Source organism: Esox lucius, chromosome 13 (genome assembly GCF_011004845.1).
Source record: "Esox lucius isolate fEsoLuc1 chromosome 13, fEsoLuc1.pri, whole genome shotgun sequence".
Lineage (NCBI taxonomy): Eukaryota > Metazoa > Chordata > Actinopteri > Esociformes > Esocidae > Esox > Esox lucius.
In genome coordinates, this window is record NC_047581.1 from 30,404,128 (window position 1) to 30,425,005 (window position 20,878).

The window sequence follows — 20,878 nt, forward strand, 5'->3', positions numbered from 1 at the left end:
ATTCGGGTTACAATATTGTCATAAAAAATGCTTTCTCATATCAAATGATTAAATACAAAATACTATTATACACTAGTCGCATTTCAGTGCCATTAAAGTAACAGAGCGAGTTTAGGTTTAGGTTGTAATTATGACCTTGTGTAACATTATATTTGGATGTTGTATAATTTTAAATGGAAAGGCCTTCATGGTGTCTTTCTAGATGTGCCATCCACCCTCCTGACATCTAATGCAGCCAGCCTCTCTGCCCTATGGCGCTTATACTTATACAGTTAATTATATTGACTTTGGGAACAAGTATTTCAGTCAGGAACAAACAAACACATGACGACCTGGTTTGATCAAAGAAACAGACAAATAACTAGACATTATTCAAGAGAACAAATTAATTGGCTGCTGGAAGACTAAACCTTTATGTTCTAAATGTTTAATATGAATTTAATATGGTTTTTTTGGGTTGCTCAATCCAACTAAATTGGTGCGAGGATTAGTGCCATAAAAACTTGACTAGGTTGTATTAAGAAGTTGGTAGATACAATGAGTCAACAATTAAAAAAGATGAAGGTCAGTGAATAAATGATAATAATAGAAAACAAAGACATTACATTCAGGCTGGGTATCTGTAATGTAAAAGCACTCTGTGACAATTGCTGATGTAAAAAGGCTTTATAAAATTCATTTGATTGATTGATTGGCATGTAAGAGGAGAGTGGCTGTTCTGCAAAGGGGAGGAGAAGGGGGTTCAAGGGAAACTCTATACATTGGTCTGGGGGGAAGGTCTCTCCGTTAATCCACGTCCTTCACATTGTCCAGAATTAACTTCTGCTTGGTTCACACCTTCAACCAGCTATAAGAAGGCTGGGGCCCCTGCAACCACGAGTCGGACATCATCTTCCCCTGCGGTAAGGTTCTCTCCATCTCCTCCTCATCTTTTACGCTAATCTGAGGATCCATTTTCTTTTCATATTTGTTGTAAGATTTTGCAATATCAAAGGAAGTGGCAATCTTAGATTAAACATTTGTGTGTTTCATTTCATTTGTGTGTTTTAACTGAAAAGCTTTAGGGTTTAATTTACAATCCAAGTGGTTTTCCTTCACATTTCTTTTGTAAATTCTGGTGCAGAGGATTTCTGACCTTGAGGCATTAATGTGCTGAGATGTATCTGAATTCTTGGCTGAATGTGTGATATAGTGATTTTCCCATTGGAAAATAGGAGTTATTAGTTGTAGCTGAAAATGAATGTTGAAAAGATTGATGAAATTTATGAAGCTATAGTATTGGCATATTCAAAACACCTTACTATTTCACAGGGACAAAGAAGTGGAAATTAATTTGCAGGTGGGGAAAAACAAGGTGAGAGAAGGTTTCACATAAAAAAAATAACCATTGACAGGGCAGGAAGCACCTCAGAATCATTCCATTATTTTCATTTACCCTCTGACCTGAAGATCCGTCACCATGAGCACGGACGCGGAAATGCAAATCTATGGCAAGGCCGCCATATACCTCCGCAAGCCTGAGAAGGAGAGGATTGAGGCACAAGCCAAGCCCTTCGATTCAAAGAATGCCTGCTACGTGACGGACCAAAAAGAGCTGTACCTTAAGGGTCTGGTCACCACCAGGGCCAATGGAAAGTGTACTGTGAAAGTCACAAATCCGGATGACACCACGGAGGTATGACTGGTCAGACAAGCCCTTTGTTTTCTATTTTTCAAATGGAACAGAATGCCAAGTGTGGATACCATTTTGTTTGGTTGGTATGAAAGGACAGTAGTGGACTCAGAGATACAGGGTTCAGCGGTGCTTAATTTGTGAGTCGGGAGGTCCCGGAACACATTGGGGCGCATGAGAGTGACGGATCCGGTGGGCATGAAGGCACCGGAACGCACAGCTCTGCTGGCCTGAGCGGTGGGGTGGGTGGGTGAGGGGGGCAGTTGACTTTGTTTATGAGTAGAATGTTTTACAGTGCGAAGCGCTCACAGTGATGGAAAAGACAAGCATAACGTTCTGATTGTGATAGTGACATGTTAAGGTGGAACTGACTGAATTTTAACTACATGTGACGAACAGTGTTAACAAACGTAATTTATAACGTTCACAACAACAAACCAGCCCACTTTAACCCAAACCCTATTACAACACCTTAGTGCATATATTACTACCACTGCATATATTACTACCACTACCACTGTCCAACCAAAGATATTTGAAGACTAGCAAGTAAACAAAGGACCTTTCCTAGAGAATAATGGGAACTTGAATATAGCTCCCAGAAACCATTGAGTCATGCCAGCTGGATGTCATCTAAATTCCCGACTGTTTCAGGTGCGGGAGGTGAAAGAAGCCGACGTCTTTCAGATGAACCCCCCTAAGTACGACAAGATTGAGGACATGGCCATGATGACCTACCTGAACGAAGCCACCGTGTTGTATAACCTCAAAGAGCGTTACGCGGCGTGGATGATCTACGTAGGAAACCTCTCAGGAACACACACACCTACACACACATTCACGACCACGAAGGACAGCATACATACAGTGGCCTCAGGCAGTGCGACAGTTTAAGCCACTGCTTCCAGTGCACATGCACGGCTGCAGCATGGTCTCAAATCCAGCCCACTACCACCTCAGCAAATGCTCACACTCCGCTATTCCTCGCTGTCTCTATTTAGCGAGACAATGGCCGAAAAATGTGTCAAGAAAATAAATATTCACACACACACATATGCATTAATGTTAGAGACAAATTTGTAAAGCAGTGGAAACACACATATGTGTGCTGAAGTTCACCCCCCATCCTTAACATTACTCCCATTCAAAGTCTATATGATTTGTCTTACCCCCTGATTTAACCCTTTTCCTCCAGACCTACTCCGGGCTCTTCTGTGTCACGGTGAACCCCTACAAGTGGCTCCCCGTGTACGACATGGAGGTCGTCAACGCCTACAGAGGGAAGAAGAGGATGGAGGCTCCACCCCACATCTTCTCCGTCTCTGACAACGCCTTTCAGTTCATGCAGATTGGTATGGAGTCTCATGGATAGATGTACATAGTCCAAATGGATGTCAAAGTAAATATTTGCTAGATGAATGCAAAATAGAACATTTGGCCTGGGAAAACTGATTTCATCAGCTTTAGAAGGAATATATGTAATACTGTAAACATAATGTTACTTGAGTATTATGAGCAATATGTTTTTTTGTGTTCCAGATAAGGAGAACCAGTCGGTCCTGATTACGTAAGTGGTGTCATCAGTTTTTCCACTGTATTATTTGGGGTTTGGTGGAAACACTCTGGGAATGGATTGGATTAAGCCTAATACATGAGAGGGAATATTTGTATTATAATTGACCTAAGTTAGAAATCAGGTCAACATCTAGCAGCTCCTTTTGGTCTTCAAAAAACACATATCTCAACATTGATTGTTCCAATTCCATCGGGTGTTGCTGGAATAAAGCAGAGATTTGAATATGACTTACATGTCACCAGAATTAGGGGGATGAACAGTGTACACTGATAAAAAAGGAAGAAAAAAAACTGGTCAAACATGTATTTTTCTCTGCTACACAAACCAGCGGAGAATCTGGTGCAGGAAAGACGGTCAACACCAAACGTGTCATCCAGTACTTCGCCACCATTGCAGTTTCTGGTGGGGAAAAGAAGAAGGACGAGCCCAGCAAAATGCAGGTAGAGAGTTAATTCAGCCTCAGGCCCCTCAAAGTAAACTCCAGAATCCTGTTTCGAGAAATGTGTTCCATCAGTCCAGTAGAAACAAACTTACAAGCAACTTGTGTTTGTCTCAACCAGGGGTCTCTTGAGGATCAGATCATTGCCGCCAACCCTCTGTTGGAGGCTTATGGTAATGCCAAGACAGTGAGGAATGACAACTCGTCTCGCTTTGTAAGTAGAAAGGGCATAACTTCTTTATGTAATGAAATCTTTTCAGTAATTCTATAGTATCTTAACAATAGGTCCAATAAACTGTACATTTTCTATTGTCAAACAAACATTTTATTTTTGTTAACTTAACTGTTAACTGTATTCTTACCCCACATTGTCTAACAGGGTAAATTCATCAGGATTCACTTCCATGCTAGTGGAAAGCTGGCTAGTGCTGATATTGAGACCTGTGAGTTGGTTGTGATTGATTCTTGATCCGTTCTTAAATTCACACTAATTGTTTTTTAGGAATTATATTCTCATGTATCTTTGAAATGGTCTTTGATCGTCTTGGGACTCTATTTTACCTGATCTGCTGTTGAGTTTCAGAAACTCTTAACAGTGTGCCCAATCCTCTAATTCAACAAATAGCTTAAAAATTGGCATAAATCCTACAGTAAAGAATTCAAGATAAGTCACATTTTAGAAAACCCGCCTTTGATGTGCTAATCTTTTTGGATGTTGTTTGGTGATTCGTGCATTGGCTTTGTCATCCGAACAGCGCATCTGTATGTGTTAAATGAATAATATTAAAATGCACTATATGTTTTATTTCTTCCCCCCTCAGATCTTCTGGAGAAGTCTAGAGTGACCTTCCAGCTGCCTGATGAGAGAGGATACCACATCTTCTTCCAGATGATGACCGGCCACAAACCGGAGATTGTTGGTACGGCTAAGTTCAAGGGAAATGATTCCCACCCCCCTTTCTGGAACTTGCCAAAATAAGCCCACAACATTAATCCTATTTAAATGAGTACATCTAAGATTACAAAGCATCTTGTGAAGCACTAGTCTAGGAATATCAGTCAACCTCTGATGATGCCATTGCTTCTAGTGTATGTAATTATTCCAGTCCATCTTTCAAGTAAATTTGGATGGAATATTGTAATAGAAGTACGCCCTTATTCTATATGATGTAAAAGCCGTTGCCTGTTGTCAACAGAAATGGCACTCATCACGACCAACCCCTATGACTTCCCAATGTGCAGCCAAGGTCAGATCACTGTGTCCAGCATCAACGACAAGGAAGAGCTGGAAGCCACAGATGTGAGTCACACAATGGGTTAACCAGCACAGGATCAGTAGGAACACAGTGCACAAGCCAAAATTACTTACAGTAATTTCATTACAACTTGTACTAACATTTAGCAACTCTCTTATCCAGGGCAACTTACAGACCTTATATTATGTTTTCATTGCTTTTACTACATGAGCTGCGCAGGGCCCAATGTGCAGCAGTGAACTACTGCCTGGCTTGAACCTGTATAAAACGGTCCTGTTCAACTAGTGCATTGGCCAAGATTAATCATGTTGAAAATAAAAAACTAATGCTCCCGTTTTGTTCTGAAATAAGAGCCATACTGCAGTGTACCGTAACTGAGAAAACTACCAATCTTTGTACTTCCTGTATGATGCCAGGATGCTATTAACATCCTGGGCTTCACCAATGAGGAGAAGGTGAGCATCTACAAGCTGACCGGAGCTGTAATTCACCATGGCAACTTGCACTTCAAGCAGAAGCAGCGTGAGGAGCAGGCAGAGCCAGATGGCACAGAGGGTGAGTCCCACTCATAGATATATGTATAATAGAGCATTAATTCCATTCTTAGTTCAAAATATATAAAAATAAAACAAAGTCCAACTTCAAGAAGTCCCATATGATTCTAAATGATGACTATTGGCGACAAAATAAACTTGGGACAAGTTATGTAGTTTGTCATGTCCAAAACAAATTGTGCGCGTTCAATTCTCTTGTCGTCGGTTTAATCTACAGTGGCTGATAAAATCGGCTACCTACTGGGCCTGAACTCAGCTGAGATGTTGAAGGCTCTCTGCTACCCCAGAGTGAAGGTCGGCAATGAGTTTGTGACCAAGGGACAGACTGTGCCTCAGGTAAATTGCTGCTTCTACGGTTCTGTCAGGCAGTCATTTGTGCAATGAGTGCCAGGCTTTCAGTGATATTGTTTTCAAAGAGCAATTATATCTCTACACATTGTCAATATGTGGTTGGCCTGAGTCATTGTCATTACAGGTTAATAACTCAGTGAGCGCCCTGTCCAAGTCCATCTATGAGAGGATGTTTTTGTGGATGGTCGTCCGCATCAACCAGATGTTGGACACCAAGAATCCAAGGCAGTTCTATATCGGTGTGCTTGATATCGCCGGGTTTGAGATCTTTGATGTGAGTACAAGACTGGAATAAGCAAACAAGTTGTGATAGAGTTGGATTACAGTCTTGGTAATAAGAGTCTTGTTTGAAATTCCATCAACAGTACAACAGCATGGAACAGCTGTGTATCAATTTCACCAATGAGAAACTGCAACAGTTTTTCAACCACACTATGTTTGTCCTGGAGCAAGAGGAGTACAAGAAGGAAGGAATCATCTGGGAGTTCATTGACTTCGGCATGGACTTGGCTGCCTGCATTGAGCTTATTGAGAAGGTAGCTGTCTGTGAAGATTACAATGGGCTGCTCAGAGTGAAAACTGCTCATAGGTAGCTCACAGAAAAGCTCATTAAGGTGGACTTAAGAAGTGATACTACTTATTTGACCGTTGAGAATTTACTGTTTCCTATAATTCTATAATGTTTGAAAAGGAATAAATGTTATTCTAAATGAAAATATTGATTTATTTTATTCATAGCCACTGGGAATCTTCTCCATCCTTGAAGAGGAGTGCATGTTTCCCAAGTCTTCAGACACAACCTTCAAGAACAAGCTGTACGACCAACATCTTGGTAAAACCAAGGCGTTTGAGAAGCCCAAGCCTGCCAAGGGCAAGGCAGAGGCCCACTTCTCCCTGGTGCACTACGCCGGAACCGTGGACTACAACATCACTGGGTGGCTGGAGAAGAACAAGGATCCCCTGAACGACTCAGTTATTCAGCTGTACGGAAAGTCCTCAGTCAAACTGCTGGCTACCCTGTATGTCGCTGCCCCAGTTGAAGGTAAGACTAGTGTCCCATCATAATATGTACCACACTGACATGTCTTTCAAATTTTCACAATGTCTTAGGGTTATAAAACGGGTGAAGGTATTCATCCAGAAAGTGTTATATTTCATGAGCTCATTCAACACAGTTTGCAATATAAGAAAAGTGAAGCGTTGATTCACGAGTATAAACAATCTTTTTAGCAGATACATCAAGCAAGAAAGGAGCCAAGAAGAAGGGTGGTTCCATGCAGACTGTGTCCTCCCAGTTCAGGGTGAGATGTTTGACTGCTGTATATTGACTCTCATGTTTCATTAATGTCAGCTGAAGACGTTCTCATCCGGAGTGCCTTACAATTGTTAATGAATGCACATATCTTCATGCTTAGTATTTGACCCAGGTTTTCTGTCTATTACTAAATGTTTATTGATTATCAATAAATGAACTGTGGAAAACATATTTGGAAACCTCTTGCAGGAAAATTTGGGCAAGCTGATGACCAATTTGAGAAGCACCCATCCTCACTTTGTGCGCTGCCTGATCCCCAACGAGTCAAAGACTCCTGGTATTACATCTCATCAGTAGAGAATTAGTAACATTAACAAGACCGATCTTTAGCCTGATTATTTGTATTGATAATTACTCTATGTTTGCAGGTCTCATGGAGAACTTCCTGGTCATCCACCAGTTGAGGTGTAACGGTGTTCTGGAGGGAATCAGGATATGTAGGAAGGGCTTCCCCAGCAGAATCATTTATGCTGACTTCAAGCAGAGGTACTCACACACACACACACACACACACACACGTATGTATGTACGTATGTTCGCAAACACATTCACACAAATCTGCTGAGGGGTTTCCCTGGTTAAGAATAATAAGTGTGCCTCGCCTAGTGTAATATCACCAACTTTAAAAATTTCAGGTACAAAGTATTGAATGCCAGTGTCATCCCAGAGGGCCAGTTCATGGACAACAAGAAGGCTTCTGAGAAGCTGCTTGGGTCCATTGATGTGAATCACGAGGATTACAAATTTGGACACACCAAGGTCAGTCAAATATGTGAATTGAACCCCAATCCAGTTGATTTAACCATCCATACATTTTGTCTTTTTCATTTAACTAATGAAAGAGTGCTACCATAACAGAAGAAACACTCCAAGAGTTATCACATGCATTGTGTTAGAATGGTGAGGCTGAACCTTTGTTCACTTCCTGCCTGTGTCCATAACTGACCGTGCCTGTGTGTGTCTCAGGTGTTTTTCAAAGCCGGTCTGCTGGGTGTCCTGGAGGAGATGAGAGATGAGAAGCTTGCTGCTCTTGTTGGCTTGATCCAGGCTCTCAGTCGTGGATTCCTCATGAGGACAGAGTTCACCAAGATGATGGAGAGGAGGTGATTTGATCATGGCAAAGCTTTTTGTGAAGCATCTATTCGTTGGTTGAGAAAGAATGAATTTTAATATTCTCTATTGAAGTTGGAGTTTAGTATTTGCGAGCTGCTTAGGGGTTTCCCTTTTGTTATTTTTTGAAACACAGAACATAGCTTTAAGACTGTCACACACTCACAGTGACCCTTTATCCTGTCTGTTGACCAGAGATGCCGTGTTCACCATCCAGTACAACATCCGCTCGTTCATGAACGTCAAGACCTGGCCATGGATGAAGGTGTATTTCAAGATCAAGCCCCTGCTGAAGAGTGCTGAGACTGAGAAGGAGCTGGCCAACATGAAGGAGAACTTTGAGAAGATGAAAATAGACCTGACAAAGGCTCTGGCCAAGAAGAAGGAGCTGGAGGAGAAGATGGTGTCCCTGCTTCAGGAGAAGAATGACCTATCGCTTGAGGTTGCATCTGTGAGTGAACTACGGTCCTCATGAGGACACATTTATTCACACTTTACTATACACATAAACACACAACACAGAAATGCATTTACTCATGAATGTAATGCCATTGATATTAAATATATTCATGTTGCCTTTCTCTAACCTTTTGAACTAAATGAAGTCTACATTGTCACATATATAATTAGGCAGCTGATTTGCGTTTTCGCATATTCTGAAACCAGAATTCAGAGAATCTGAATGATGCTGAGGAACGATGCGAGGGGCTCATCAAGAGCAAGATCCAGCTGGAGGCCAAACTCAAAGAGATGACCGAGAGGCTGGAGGATGAGGAGGAGATGAATGCTGAGTTGACTGCCAAGAAGAGGAAGCTGGAGGATGAGTGTTCTGAGCTGAAGAAGGACATTGATGACCTGGAGCTCACCCTGGCCAAAGTGGAGAAGGAGAAGCACGCCACTGAAAACAAGGTCTGGTGTCTAACCACAAAGTGTATATCTAAGGAAGGATCGACTCAAACATAGCTAAACAAAAATGGGATTTAAGTTTTACTTTTGGTGCAGGAATAATGTAAACACCAAATAGTTTACTTACAAATAGTTTACTTGCTCTGGCACTAGCGTTGGAATCTTCAGTACATTACTTGTTGATATTTCTAATCTGAATTTAATGAATAAAATATATTGTTTTAGGTTAAAAACCTGACTGAGGAGATGTCCTCTGTGGAGGAGAGCGTAGCCAAGCTGACCAAGGAGAAGAAAGCCCTCCAGGAGGCCCACCAGCAGACCCTGGATGACCTGCAGTCAGAGGAGGACAAAGTCAACACTCTGACCAAGGCCAAGACCAAGCTGGAACAGCAAGTCGACGACGTGAGAAGTTTTTGAAGTTTTGTTAGTATGTAAGATAATATTATCTTCAGTAGTTTAACCATGAACAATATGTTTCTCTCTTGCAGCTTGAGGGCTCCCTGGAGCAAGAGAAGAAGCTCCGCATGGACCTTGAGCGAGCCAAGAGAAAGCTGGAAGGAGATCTGAAACTGGCCCAGGAATCCATAATGGATCTGGAGAATGACAAGCAGCAGGCTGATGAGAAACTCAAGAAGTAAACTAAAAACATGACTACAATATTACGTTTCATAATGACTGAAATAATGCTTGTTCCTCAAACATTTTTGTTATCACATTGACGGTAGACATGGTATTGCACTATCCAACTACAAAACGAATAGTTCAAATCTATACGATTGTGTTTCCCAGGAAGGACTTTGAGACCGCTCAGCTCCTCAGCAAGATTGAGGATGAGCAGTCTATGGGATCTCAGCTGCAGAAGAAGATCAAAGAACTCCAGGTATTGTCCAGGATTCCAGTACAAGAAAGCACATACCTGAATTAATTCTTGCTAAATATTGCATTTAAAAAAAAGGTGTTTAATCTAATCTCACTGCCACTCACAGTGCTGCAGCTTTGAAGGTACCCACATGAAAAACTCATGCAAAACATATACGCACATATATGTTGAGGATTTCTCAACATATATTTACATATGTGCCCTGAATATGTTCATGAAATATATAACTTGCACTTCTCACAATATCATAATACAATGCATGTCATATTTTAAGGTTGAATATTATAAAATATATGAATATGCAGTACTTTAAGCATTTCTCATCAACACATAATGGAATTAACCTTCAAGACATAATTTTCCAGAGAATCTCCTTGTTATAGTAAGTTTAACTATTTATTGTTGGCTAAATGAGAAGCAAACCAATATAACCACCAGTCTAGGCCTTTATAGCATGACAATAATTACTGTAAAAAGACAAGTATTATATTTTACAAACAAGAGCTAATTTGTAAATTGTACAGTATGCATTTACCATCATTTGTATTAAATACATTGTAAATGCAAGTAAAGAAAAAACTGGTTTGAGTCAGTCATCTTAATTTAATAAGGACCTTTATTCACAGTATCGTACAACTGCCATTGTATCACAATATAATGACAAATGTTTAGTAAAAACACCAAGGTTTTGACTTTATTCACTCTCAAGCAGCATATAGTACCTTTTTCAGTATATTCAATATAATGAACCACTTAATACTCCAAGTTTACATTCCAAAAAAGACAATATGAAAACAATATGCATACATTTCAACACAGTATCATGAATGCTATTCCTCTCTATATAAGGATTTCAAAGAAACGACTAGATAATATAATACATGGAGGACCAAAAGGGTCAAAATGAAATATATAAATAATTAAATAAATATATCATTTGAGGTGGCACATTAATGACATATTTTTTATAATGCCTCTTTTAAAAATAATGGTATGATATTTCATTAAAATACATTGTATTTCCCAATCTTTTATCATTATTGAGAATTATTTCATAATAATATGGCCTTTTTCATAATGTTGTAACCTATTTCATAATTTCCTGGTGTATTTCAACATTTAATGACATATTTCAACATTTAATGACCTATTTGAACATGTAATGCCTCATTCCATTGCGTATTTCATGAGCCCAAGGGATATGTCAATCAATGCAACTAGCTTCACCAACAGTTGCTCGTTTATGGAAGTTCAAACAGGATTTATCTGATAGCGAGCAAATGTATAAACAGTATTGTCGACCTGGCAACACCTGTTCAAAAAAGTGTCGAGAAAGTTAGTTTTATTTCAATGGGTGAGCAATGAATAACTACGAATAGTGACATTCCTATTAACCAACGTAAATGCCCCCGGGACACATAACATTACACAGTATGGTTGGGACCATGTGGAATTCTGGATGAGTCAGTCTTTTGCTCTTGCTTGTGTTAGCACCACACGTTAGTGTAGCGAATATCAAGCGAACTAAAGCACCGGGTGTAATATGTTTATTGTTATTCTCTGCTACACGCAAGATCGATGTGCTTCCTTAGCGAGTCACACTACCAAACCAGGTGCGCTTCGTTGCTGAAACAAGTGCTATACATTGTTTAGCAAGTAACAACCCTGCGAAATTAAACCAAAGCGTGCCCTATATGAAAACGTCTGCACTCTTAGAGAACATTTCTTAGACCCATTCCATCTGCCTTAATGTCAGCTCAAAAACAAGCAGACATTCAAATTTTCTTTTCGTAATTGGGTCAAAAGATCCGTGGCTATAAAAAAACACTGGGCTCATTAGCCCCCGAAAGCCCAGCCCTAACGACCGCACTGGCAGTGACGACCAGCATTTTCGTTTGCTTCAGCATTTCTATTGTCCAATATGTACATAATAATAGTGATTTTGCCAGAAATGTCTTCATACAAACTTGGTAAATTGCTATAACTCGGTACAACTGCTGTTTGAATTCCCACAAACGAGCAACTGTTCGTGAAGCTAGTGTCGCTGGAAGAGCCAATCAGCAGCTAAAGACCTCCCACTTACATTGATTGACGCATCCCTTTAAATGTTGAAAAGGGTCATTGAATGTTGACATATGGCATTAGATGTAGAAAAAGGTCATTCAATATTGAAATATGGCGTTAAACGTTGAAAAAGGACATTCAATGTTGAAATATGGCATTAAATGTTGAAATATGCCAATAAATAAGCCATCAAATAATGAAATAGGTCATGATTTTATGAAAAAGGCCATGATTTAAAAAATTATGTTATGAAAAATAACAATTATTATTATGAAATATCATACCATTATTTTAAATATGGGCCTTATAATTTTTTTTTTTTATGTGCCACTTAAAATAATATATTTAATTAATTAATTATTTACATATTAAATTATTTAATTTTGACCCCTTTGGTCCTCCATAATAATAAACACATGACAGGAAACAAATATGGAAAAATATCTGTGCCAACTATAATTTTGTCATTTATGTAAATATATTTATGTGTATTTAAGACATATTAAAACATATTTGAAAAAGGACAAAATCGAATACATAAATATATGTATGAAATAAATTATATGGCCATACATTAGTAATACAAATAATACACATATTAGTTTATGTTGAAAAAAAATTAAGCACATATTAAAAAGAAACGTTTTCAAAATATATGACAATATATAACACTTCCGAATGGGTAGTGCCGTCGATATAGCTTAATGCTATTCTTCCTCCATAGGCAATCCATTTATCTTCCATAGGCAATCCATTCACTTTCCTTAGAGATTCAATTTACCTACCTTAGGGAATCCATTTAGATGAAAGTTCTGAGATCATTAGAGGTGGTCATTGGATGTGATCATTGGATAAGCTCCCAACCCATAGCAATTCATACACCTTAGGAATTATGTTAAAAAGGAAAAAGCCCTCCCTTGCAATGTCCCTATAGTGTCTTATTCTGTTTTTTTACTGGTATTACCAGTTGCTACGAACACATTCTTATTTAATGTATTCACCTATAGGGTGGCAGTGCTTCTTAGCGTTGTGGTTTTGGTTCCTGCATGGAACACTGTCTACTAAATATCAAACTTTATCTATTATACATACAATTAGCATTGTTGTGAGGTTTCACTCTGTAGAATGTTTCAACGGTATGTGTTGCTGTTCCTCCCCCTCTGCTCCTGCCCCCTGTTCTAGGCCCGTATTGAAGAACTGGAGGAGGAAATTGAGTCTGAACGTTGCTGCCAGGGCCAAGGTTTGAGAAGCAGAGGGCCGATCTCTCCAGGGAACTTGAGGAGATTCAGCGAGAGGCTGGAGGAGGCCGGAGGTGCCACTGCTGCTCAGATTGAGATGAATAAGAAGCGTGAGGCTGAGTTCCAGAAGTTGCGTCGTGATCTAGAAGAGTCCACCCTGCAGCACGAGGCCACAGCTGCCGCTCTACGCAAGAAGCAGGCCGACAGTGTGGCTGAACTCGGGGAGCAGATCGACAACCTGCAGCGTGTCAAGCAGAAACTGGAGAAGGAGAAGAGCGAGTACAAGATGGAGATTGATGACCTCTCCAGCAACATGGAGGCCGTTGCCAAAGCTAAGGTAAGTAGTGTTGTTTGCTCTGTGTTATGCTACATTATCATTCAAGAGAACATTTACATTTTAGTAATATAGCAGGCGCTCTTATCCAGAGCGACTTACATTTACATCTAGGTGAAAAGCCTTTTGCTGGAAATGTTGTTTTGCAAACAATAGTTTACGTATTGTTAAAACATTTTACTAACAGGGAAATCTGGAGAAGATGTGCCGTACTCTTGAGGACCAGCTTAGTGAGACTCAAGACGAAGAAATGATGAGAATACTCGCCAGGTCAATGACATCAGTGCACAGAGGGCCAGACTGCTGACAGAAAATGGTACTAAAATGAAAAACAAATCAAAGGCCTTCTTTCAGTAGCGCACTAACAGTCCAGTCCAGTCCACATATTTGTATTGTTCTGAGTACTATTCACATTTACAGCAGCTTACCCAGTTTATAGTATAGATTACTATACTATTTTCATACTGGCCCCTCATAGGAATCAAAGCCACAACCCTGGCATTGTAAGTGCCATGCTCTACTAACTACATCAGACACTACCAACAGTTTTTTATAGTTTTTTTGAAAACAGAGGAAATTGTAATCATAACAATGACATTAATCCAGTGTTACACAAGATCAGAATGATTAGCTATTTCTCAATTCCTGCAGGTGAATTAGGCCGCCAGCTGGAGGAGAAGGAAGCCCTGGTGTCTCAGCTGACCAGAGGCAAACAAGCCTTCACCCAGCAGGTTGAGGAACTGAAGAGGCTGATTGAGGAGGAGATCAAGGTGAGGAACCCAAAATGGCCACAGAGTTTAGACATATAATTGAACAAGAGAGTACCACGGTTATTTCTTTTGTCATCTGTCCTATCTCTCCCCTCTTCATTCTTTCTCTCTCGCAGGCTAAAAACGCACTGGCCCATGCTGTCCAGTCTGCGCGCCATGACTGTGATCTCCTGAGAGAGCAGTTTGAGGAGGAGCAGGAAGCCAAAGCAGAACTGCAGCGTGGCATGTCCAAAGCCAACAGTGAGGTGGCTCAGTGGAGGACCAAGTATGAAACTGATGCCATCCAGCGCACAGAGGAGCTGGAGGAGGCCAAGTGAGTGGCCTGCAACAGCAAAAACACCAAGAAATCCATATGTCCTGTAGCATTTGTTTTGCAACAAGGTGTTCAACATGAAACCACACTCTGCCGTCCATCAGGAAGAAGCTCGCCCAGCGTCTGCAGGAAGCTGAGGAGTCCATTGAGGCAATCAACTCCAAGTGCGCCTCCCTGGAGAAGACCAAGCAGAGGCTGCAGGCAGAAGTGGAGGACCTCATGATTGACGTGGAGAGAGCCAACGCAATGGCCGCCAACCTCGACAAGAAGCAGAGGAACTTTGACAAGGTTGTGTAGACTATATGATCAACTGTAATAAAGTGTTTGCATTAGAACATTTAGATTCCAAACTGTCCATCGGTGAGTTGTAATAAAAATCCCATGGGTTTCCTCAGGTTCTAGCAGAGTGGAAGCAGAAGTATGAGGAGGGTCAGGCTGAGCTGGAGGGATCTCAGAAGGAGGCGCGTTCTATGAGCACTGAACTCTTCAAGATGAAGAACTCCTATGAAGAGGCCCTGGATCATCTGGAGACTCTGAAGAGAGAGAACAAGAACCTGCAACGTGAGTATTGGACAGATCTATTTTTTTCTAATGTTTGTCCATTTTTTGAAAATGGAGGAAATTGTAATCATATCAATGACATGAATCCAGTGTTTCCCAATCCTGGACCTGGGGACCCCAGGGGGTAGACATATTAGTTTCTGCCCAAGCACTCACACATCTGATTCAAATGAAAGATTGATGAGGTTGATTACGTCAATCAACATTTAAAATAGGTGTGTGAGCGGTAGGGCAAAAACAAAACATGCACCCCCCAGGGCGTGGGTTTGGGCAACACTGCGTTAATCCAAATGTCTATTATACAAAAATATAAATTGTATTCTTCAACAAGTAGGAATGTGTGTTGGACCCGAGTTCACTCAATGTGTGGGACGAAGGTAAACTGTCACGGAGGAAGCTAAAGTGTTAACAACAGCATATTTAATGTTGATTTCCTCTGCAGAGGAGATCTCTGATCTGACTGAGCAGATCGGAGAAACTGGCAAGAGCATCCATGAACTGGAGAAGGCCAAGAAAACTGTGGAGACAGAGAAGTCCGAGATCCAGACCGCCTTGGAGGAGGCTGAGGTACAAACCACTGCTGTTGGATGAGAAACGCAGTGTTAAACTAGACAACGCCATCAACATTCAAATGCTCCTTGTATTGGTATTTATTTCAGTAATGTATGGAAGACCATGGACCTGACTGTTTCTTTTTGTCCAGGGCACATTAGAGCACGAGGAATCCAAGATCCTGCGCGTGCAGCTGGAGCTGAACCAGGTCAAGAGTGAGGTGGACAGGAAAATAGCTGAGAAAGACGAGGAGATAGAACAGATCAAGAGGAACAGCCAACGGGTGATTGACTGCATGCAGAGCACCCTGGACTCCGAGATCAGGAGCCGGAATGACGCCCTGAGGGTGAAGAAGAAGATGGAGGGAGACCTGAACGAGATGGAGATCCAACTGTGCCATGCAAACAGGCAGGCCACTGAGTCCCAGAAACAGCTGAGGAATGTCCAGGGACAGCTCAAGGTGAAGGAACTGAGATATCAGGCTACACAGTGTGAACATGGGCAGGGATATGAAAGAAAATCTGTAGTGAAATTGAAGAGTGGACCAATTGATCATAGAGATCATTTTTACCAATCGACATTTATCACTGATCGTGTTGCCTCAAATTGCCAACGAGTCCAAATTAACCCGTGTCATTGTAAACGCTAGGATGCCCAATTACACCTTGATGACGCCATGCGTGCCTCAGAGGACATGAAGGAGCAGGTAGCCATGGTGGAGCGCAGGAACGGTCTGATGGTGGCTGAGATCGAGGAGCTTAGAGCTGCTCTGGAGCAGACCGAGAGAAGCCGCAAAGTGGCTGAGACTGAGCTGGTAGATGCCAGTGAGCGAGTTGGACTGCTGCACTCCCAGGTACGAACCAAAATAAATTTCTAATAACACTTTTCTAATGGACATCATAGATACCATTTACGCACACATTTTCATAATTGTATCCGTATCAGTAAGGAGTCAAACAATAGTGTCTTGTTTCCTCCTCCAGAACACCAGCCTTCTGAACACCAAGAAGAAGCTGGAATCTGACCTGGTGCAGGTCCAGGGAGAGGTGGAGGACATTGTCCAGGAGGCCAGGAATGCAGAAGACAAGGCCAAGAAGGCCATCACTGATGTGAGTCCCTTGGATCTGTCTATTTACAGAGCATCAATCTGATTGGTCTCTGGATTGTTTATCTACAACAATCAGGATTGACATGGTCTTGGATATCCCAGATCTATAGTTAAGGTTTAAACAGATATGTCTGTCCTATGCTAGAACATTGGTAAATGGCATGAGAAACACTGTCCATCTAGAGAGATTACGATTGGTGTGATTTGGTTATGTGAATGAACCATTCCAGGCTGCCATGATGGCTGAGGAGCTGAAGAAGGAGCAGGACACCAGCTCTCATCTGGAGAGGATGAAGAAGAACCTGGAGGTCACAGTTAAGGACCTGCAGCATCGTCTGGATGAGGCTGAGAATCTGGCCATGAAGGGAGGCAAGAAGCAGCTCCAGAAACTGGAGTCCAGGGTGAGTTACCAGGAGTCTGGGTTATGGAGGTGTCCAGGGTGAGTTACCAGGAGTCTGGGTTATGGAGGTGTCCAGGGTGAGTTACCAGGAGTCTGGGTTATGGAGGGGTCCAGGGTGAGTTACCAGGAGTCTGGGTTATGGAGGAGTCCAGGGTGAGTTACCAGGAGTCTGGGTTATGGAGGAGTCCAGGGTGAGTTACCAGGAGTCTGGGTTATGGAGGTGTCCAGCGTGAGTTACCAGGAGTCTGAGTTATAGAGGAGTCCAGTGTGTCTTACCAGCTGGTGGATGACAGGAAATGTAACTGATCATATGAATGTACAGAGGAGACATTTGCATTGACTTATTCACTTAATATCTGACCTAGATAATAAAACACTGTTTTTACCAAAGTGACTTGTAAATTAGTTATGCATTTGCATACATTTTGTCAATTGCAATGAATTAAGGTTACATTGGGGAGGAGAGGGGAGTAATAAGCCAATTGGAAGCTGTAAATTATTATTTGGCCATCATGGCAATAGGTCCAGCAGTATGAGGCAGGGTACTATGATTGAAACAGATGGGTTGTCAGATTTAACGACCTCATACAAACGCCTACGTTCATTTCTTCTACAAAGGTGCGTGAACTTGAGTCCGAGGTAGAGACAGAGCAGAGGAGATGTGTGGACGCAGTCAAGGGAGTCCGCAAGTATGAGCGAAGAGTCAAAGAGCTCACTTATCAGGTAAGGGCCACATTGTTGATATTAATACTGCTTTCATGTTAGGATTCAGACATTTTTACATTTCTATCCCATTTTTGTCAGAATGAATTTTCTAGACTGAGTTTTTTCACCGTGCAGAGAAGTAACTTGTGTTGAGTCGTCATTAGGACCATTGACCGTATATTTCCTAACACTTCAATTATCATTTTAAAAAATCAGCAGGACTGTGTTAAAATGGGTTAAACAGGGTTTAACACATAACTTTGAGTGAACAAAAATACGCCATTGATTAATGCATCTTCTACAGACTGAGGAAGATAAGAAGAATGTTAGCCGACTTCAGGACCTGGTAGACAAGCTGCAGTTGAAAGTGAAGGCCTACAAGAGGCAGGCTGAGGAAGCGGTGAGTCACATTTTTTAAAATGTATTCATTAATATTTTGGTGCATTACAAAATGGGATTGAATGGGTAGGCACCAGACGCCCCTGGAGGTAATGGTTTGATCCTTGGTTTCTGCATCTTTAGAATTTTTTACCATTTACTGCTATTACAGGGGAAGCAACTGGTCTTCCTGGGGTCTACATAAAACATCTAACACTTGAGTACAGAATAGTTATAGACAGGACAACATAATATTCATGGTAATATGTTAAATTAAAAATACATTTATTTCTAAACAGAAGGAACCAGGCAAGCCTAGTTCTGCTGGCCCGTGATTAGAAGGGATGAATGTTGTTGCACTGGTTGGATGAGACCCAGGGTTTCCTGTGCAACAGACTGTGTCTACTATGCCACTAAGTTATGTGTGTTGAGATGTGGTGTGTTTACTTCTGCATTGTTAAACCAATTCGTCCCTACGTTAGCTAACATCCAAACCAACAACAGGTATAACAGGGTCGCTACACTATATTCAACCCATTTTTTATTAGAAAGAGTTTACTGTAGATGGCTAGCTAATAGCTGTACAGTAATGAAAACAATCACTCCGTGAGTGCTTCCGCTATGCTATGTGAACTACGCTATGTAAATCAAAATCAAGAGGAATGTGTTTATTGTCGGTGCAGTTCGTCTATCGCAATATAACCGTAAACAGTTTTACGTTAGGCTTACTGTGATGTAGCCACTGAAGCTTGTAGCCAGCAAATTTTTAGTCGTGCTGTACAGTACTTATAATGAAAACAATGACTCCAGTCACTCCATGGCTGGTTTGTTCCTTTAGAAAACAATGACAGTTGAATAGCCAACCATTACACTATTTAGTGACGTTTTAATCTATCCTGAACAAATCCTAATACCTAATTTGTTTTATGCGCGGCCAGGATCGAATGCCGGTCGCCTACGTGGTAGTCCACGTCTCTAACCCCTATGCTGTTCACCAATTGGTAGTCAGTCAGTCACTCACTCAGTAAGAGACATTCACTCTTCTTGGCCTGCTCCGCTTACACGGTCCGGCAAAGAGTGGCAAGATTTGACACATTATTCATATACACATATTCATATTCTTATAGTAAAATTACATTTTTACTTTAGGAATTGTATATCTGCTGATATACAATATGCTGTTTAATATTTTTTTACGCTAACCATGCTTTCTGCCTGAGTTACCTTGTGTAGCAGAGCATTTCACAATGACATGCCTTTCTACATATCTTTCCAACACATTCAAAATGTTTATGGTTTGGGTACAGTGAAGAAACCCCCTTTGGAAGGCAGATGTATGTCTATGTATTGCTGTTTAAATTGCATGCAAACATTTTATACAGGTAGTTCGGAATTTTCAACCTCTTTGAAGAACTGTCTTTCTCAAATCAACTAGAAAAGAGGAATCTGTTAAATGCATTTGTTGATTTCGGTTGATTCTTTAGTTCTGATTCTTTTAGTTCAGTTTTGTTCTGGGTGAAGTTGAGGACAATGTTTGGTCCTTTGATATGAGTCTTCTTTTGCTCCACCTGAGCATCAGCTGGATTACACATGAGATGGGACACTATCAGAACTTAAACCCCTAGTGTGGATGATCTTTGGGTCCCTTCAACAGGTCCCTTCAAAGCTACATACCTGCTCCCTCGTTCATAATGTAGAAAGCTAGAGAGATGATTCAAACCCATGCTGTCGCGGATGTGGCACAAGTTAAAACACCCTATACTTACATTATCCCTTCTTCATCGCCCAGGAGGAGGCATCCAATCAGCACATGTCCAAGTTAAGGAAGGTGCAGAATGAGCTGGAGGAGGCAGAGGAGCGTGCTGACATCGCTGAGACTCAAGTCAACAAGCTCAGAGCCAAGAGCCGTGACGGCGGAAAGGTGAAGACCTAATGCTAGGCCAATGCCTAGATGATGTTCAGATCTCACATGCTCAAAATGTATATTGATCTTTTGTTTCTTTCTTCTTACAGGGCAAAGAAGCTGCTGAATAAAGAATTCCAAGACCCGAACAAGACACACGATTTGACTGTACTGACATTACTAATGCTGTGTAACGTAAAATATGATTTTCACAGTAAAAGTTTGAGAATTTATTAAAAACATTTAAAGCTATGCTTCTTTTAGGGCTGTGGACTTATTACTTAACTGTTTTTTTATTCCAGAAAAGTTTTGTTCTTAAATAGAAGGAGCCACCTGATTTCCCAGTAACAATAACTAAGCAGACATTTTTCTTGGCCAACTGCTGAGGGATGATGAGGTGGTTGAGAACACTATGTTAGTAGGTATGAGGAAGTGGTTCTTTTTCATAAAAAGTAATAGAACACATCTGGACTTGGGGTTTTGCCTCTCTTAA

At 41.1% G+C, this 20,878-nt stretch overlaps 1 protein-coding gene across 1 annotated transcript; it reads left to right on the forward strand.

The window, feature by feature from the left end:
* Positions 1 to 856: 856 nt before the first annotated feature.
* On the forward strand, positions 857 to 20,637 carry LOC105014533 (myosin heavy chain, fast skeletal muscle). Its single transcript, XM_034296647.1, is given in 44 exon segments — positions 857 to 902; positions 1,312 to 1,354; positions 1,450 to 1,675; positions 2,327 to 2,470; positions 2,868 to 3,024; positions 3,212 to 3,239; positions 3,577 to 3,688; positions 3,809 to 3,901; positions 4,067 to 4,130; positions 4,509 to 4,607; positions 4,884 to 4,987; positions 5,360 to 5,498; positions 5,715 to 5,833; positions 5,973 to 6,122; positions 6,214 to 6,384; positions 6,587 to 6,890; positions 7,082 to 7,149; positions 7,353 to 7,440; positions 7,532 to 7,649; positions 7,799 to 7,922; positions 8,130 to 8,266; positions 8,469 to 8,724; positions 8,940 to 9,182; positions 9,405 to 9,581; positions 9,668 to 9,813; positions 9,969 to 10,059; positions 13,306 to 13,359; positions 13,362 to 13,409; positions 13,411 to 13,698; positions 13,883 to 13,933; positions 13,936 to 14,011; positions 14,347 to 14,465; positions 14,582 to 14,778; positions 14,883 to 15,066; positions 15,174 to 15,339; positions 15,782 to 15,906; positions 16,043 to 16,351; positions 16,541 to 16,744; positions 16,875 to 17,000; positions 17,230 to 17,400; positions 18,018 to 18,122; positions 18,409 to 18,504; positions 20,272 to 20,403; positions 20,496 to 20,637. Coding segments are annotated over 42 exon segments (5,820 nt in total). The 5' UTR covers positions 857 to 902; positions 1,312 to 1,354; positions 1,450 to 1,459; the 3' UTR covers positions 20,517 to 20,637.
* Positions 20,638 to 20,878: the final 241 nt, after the last annotated feature.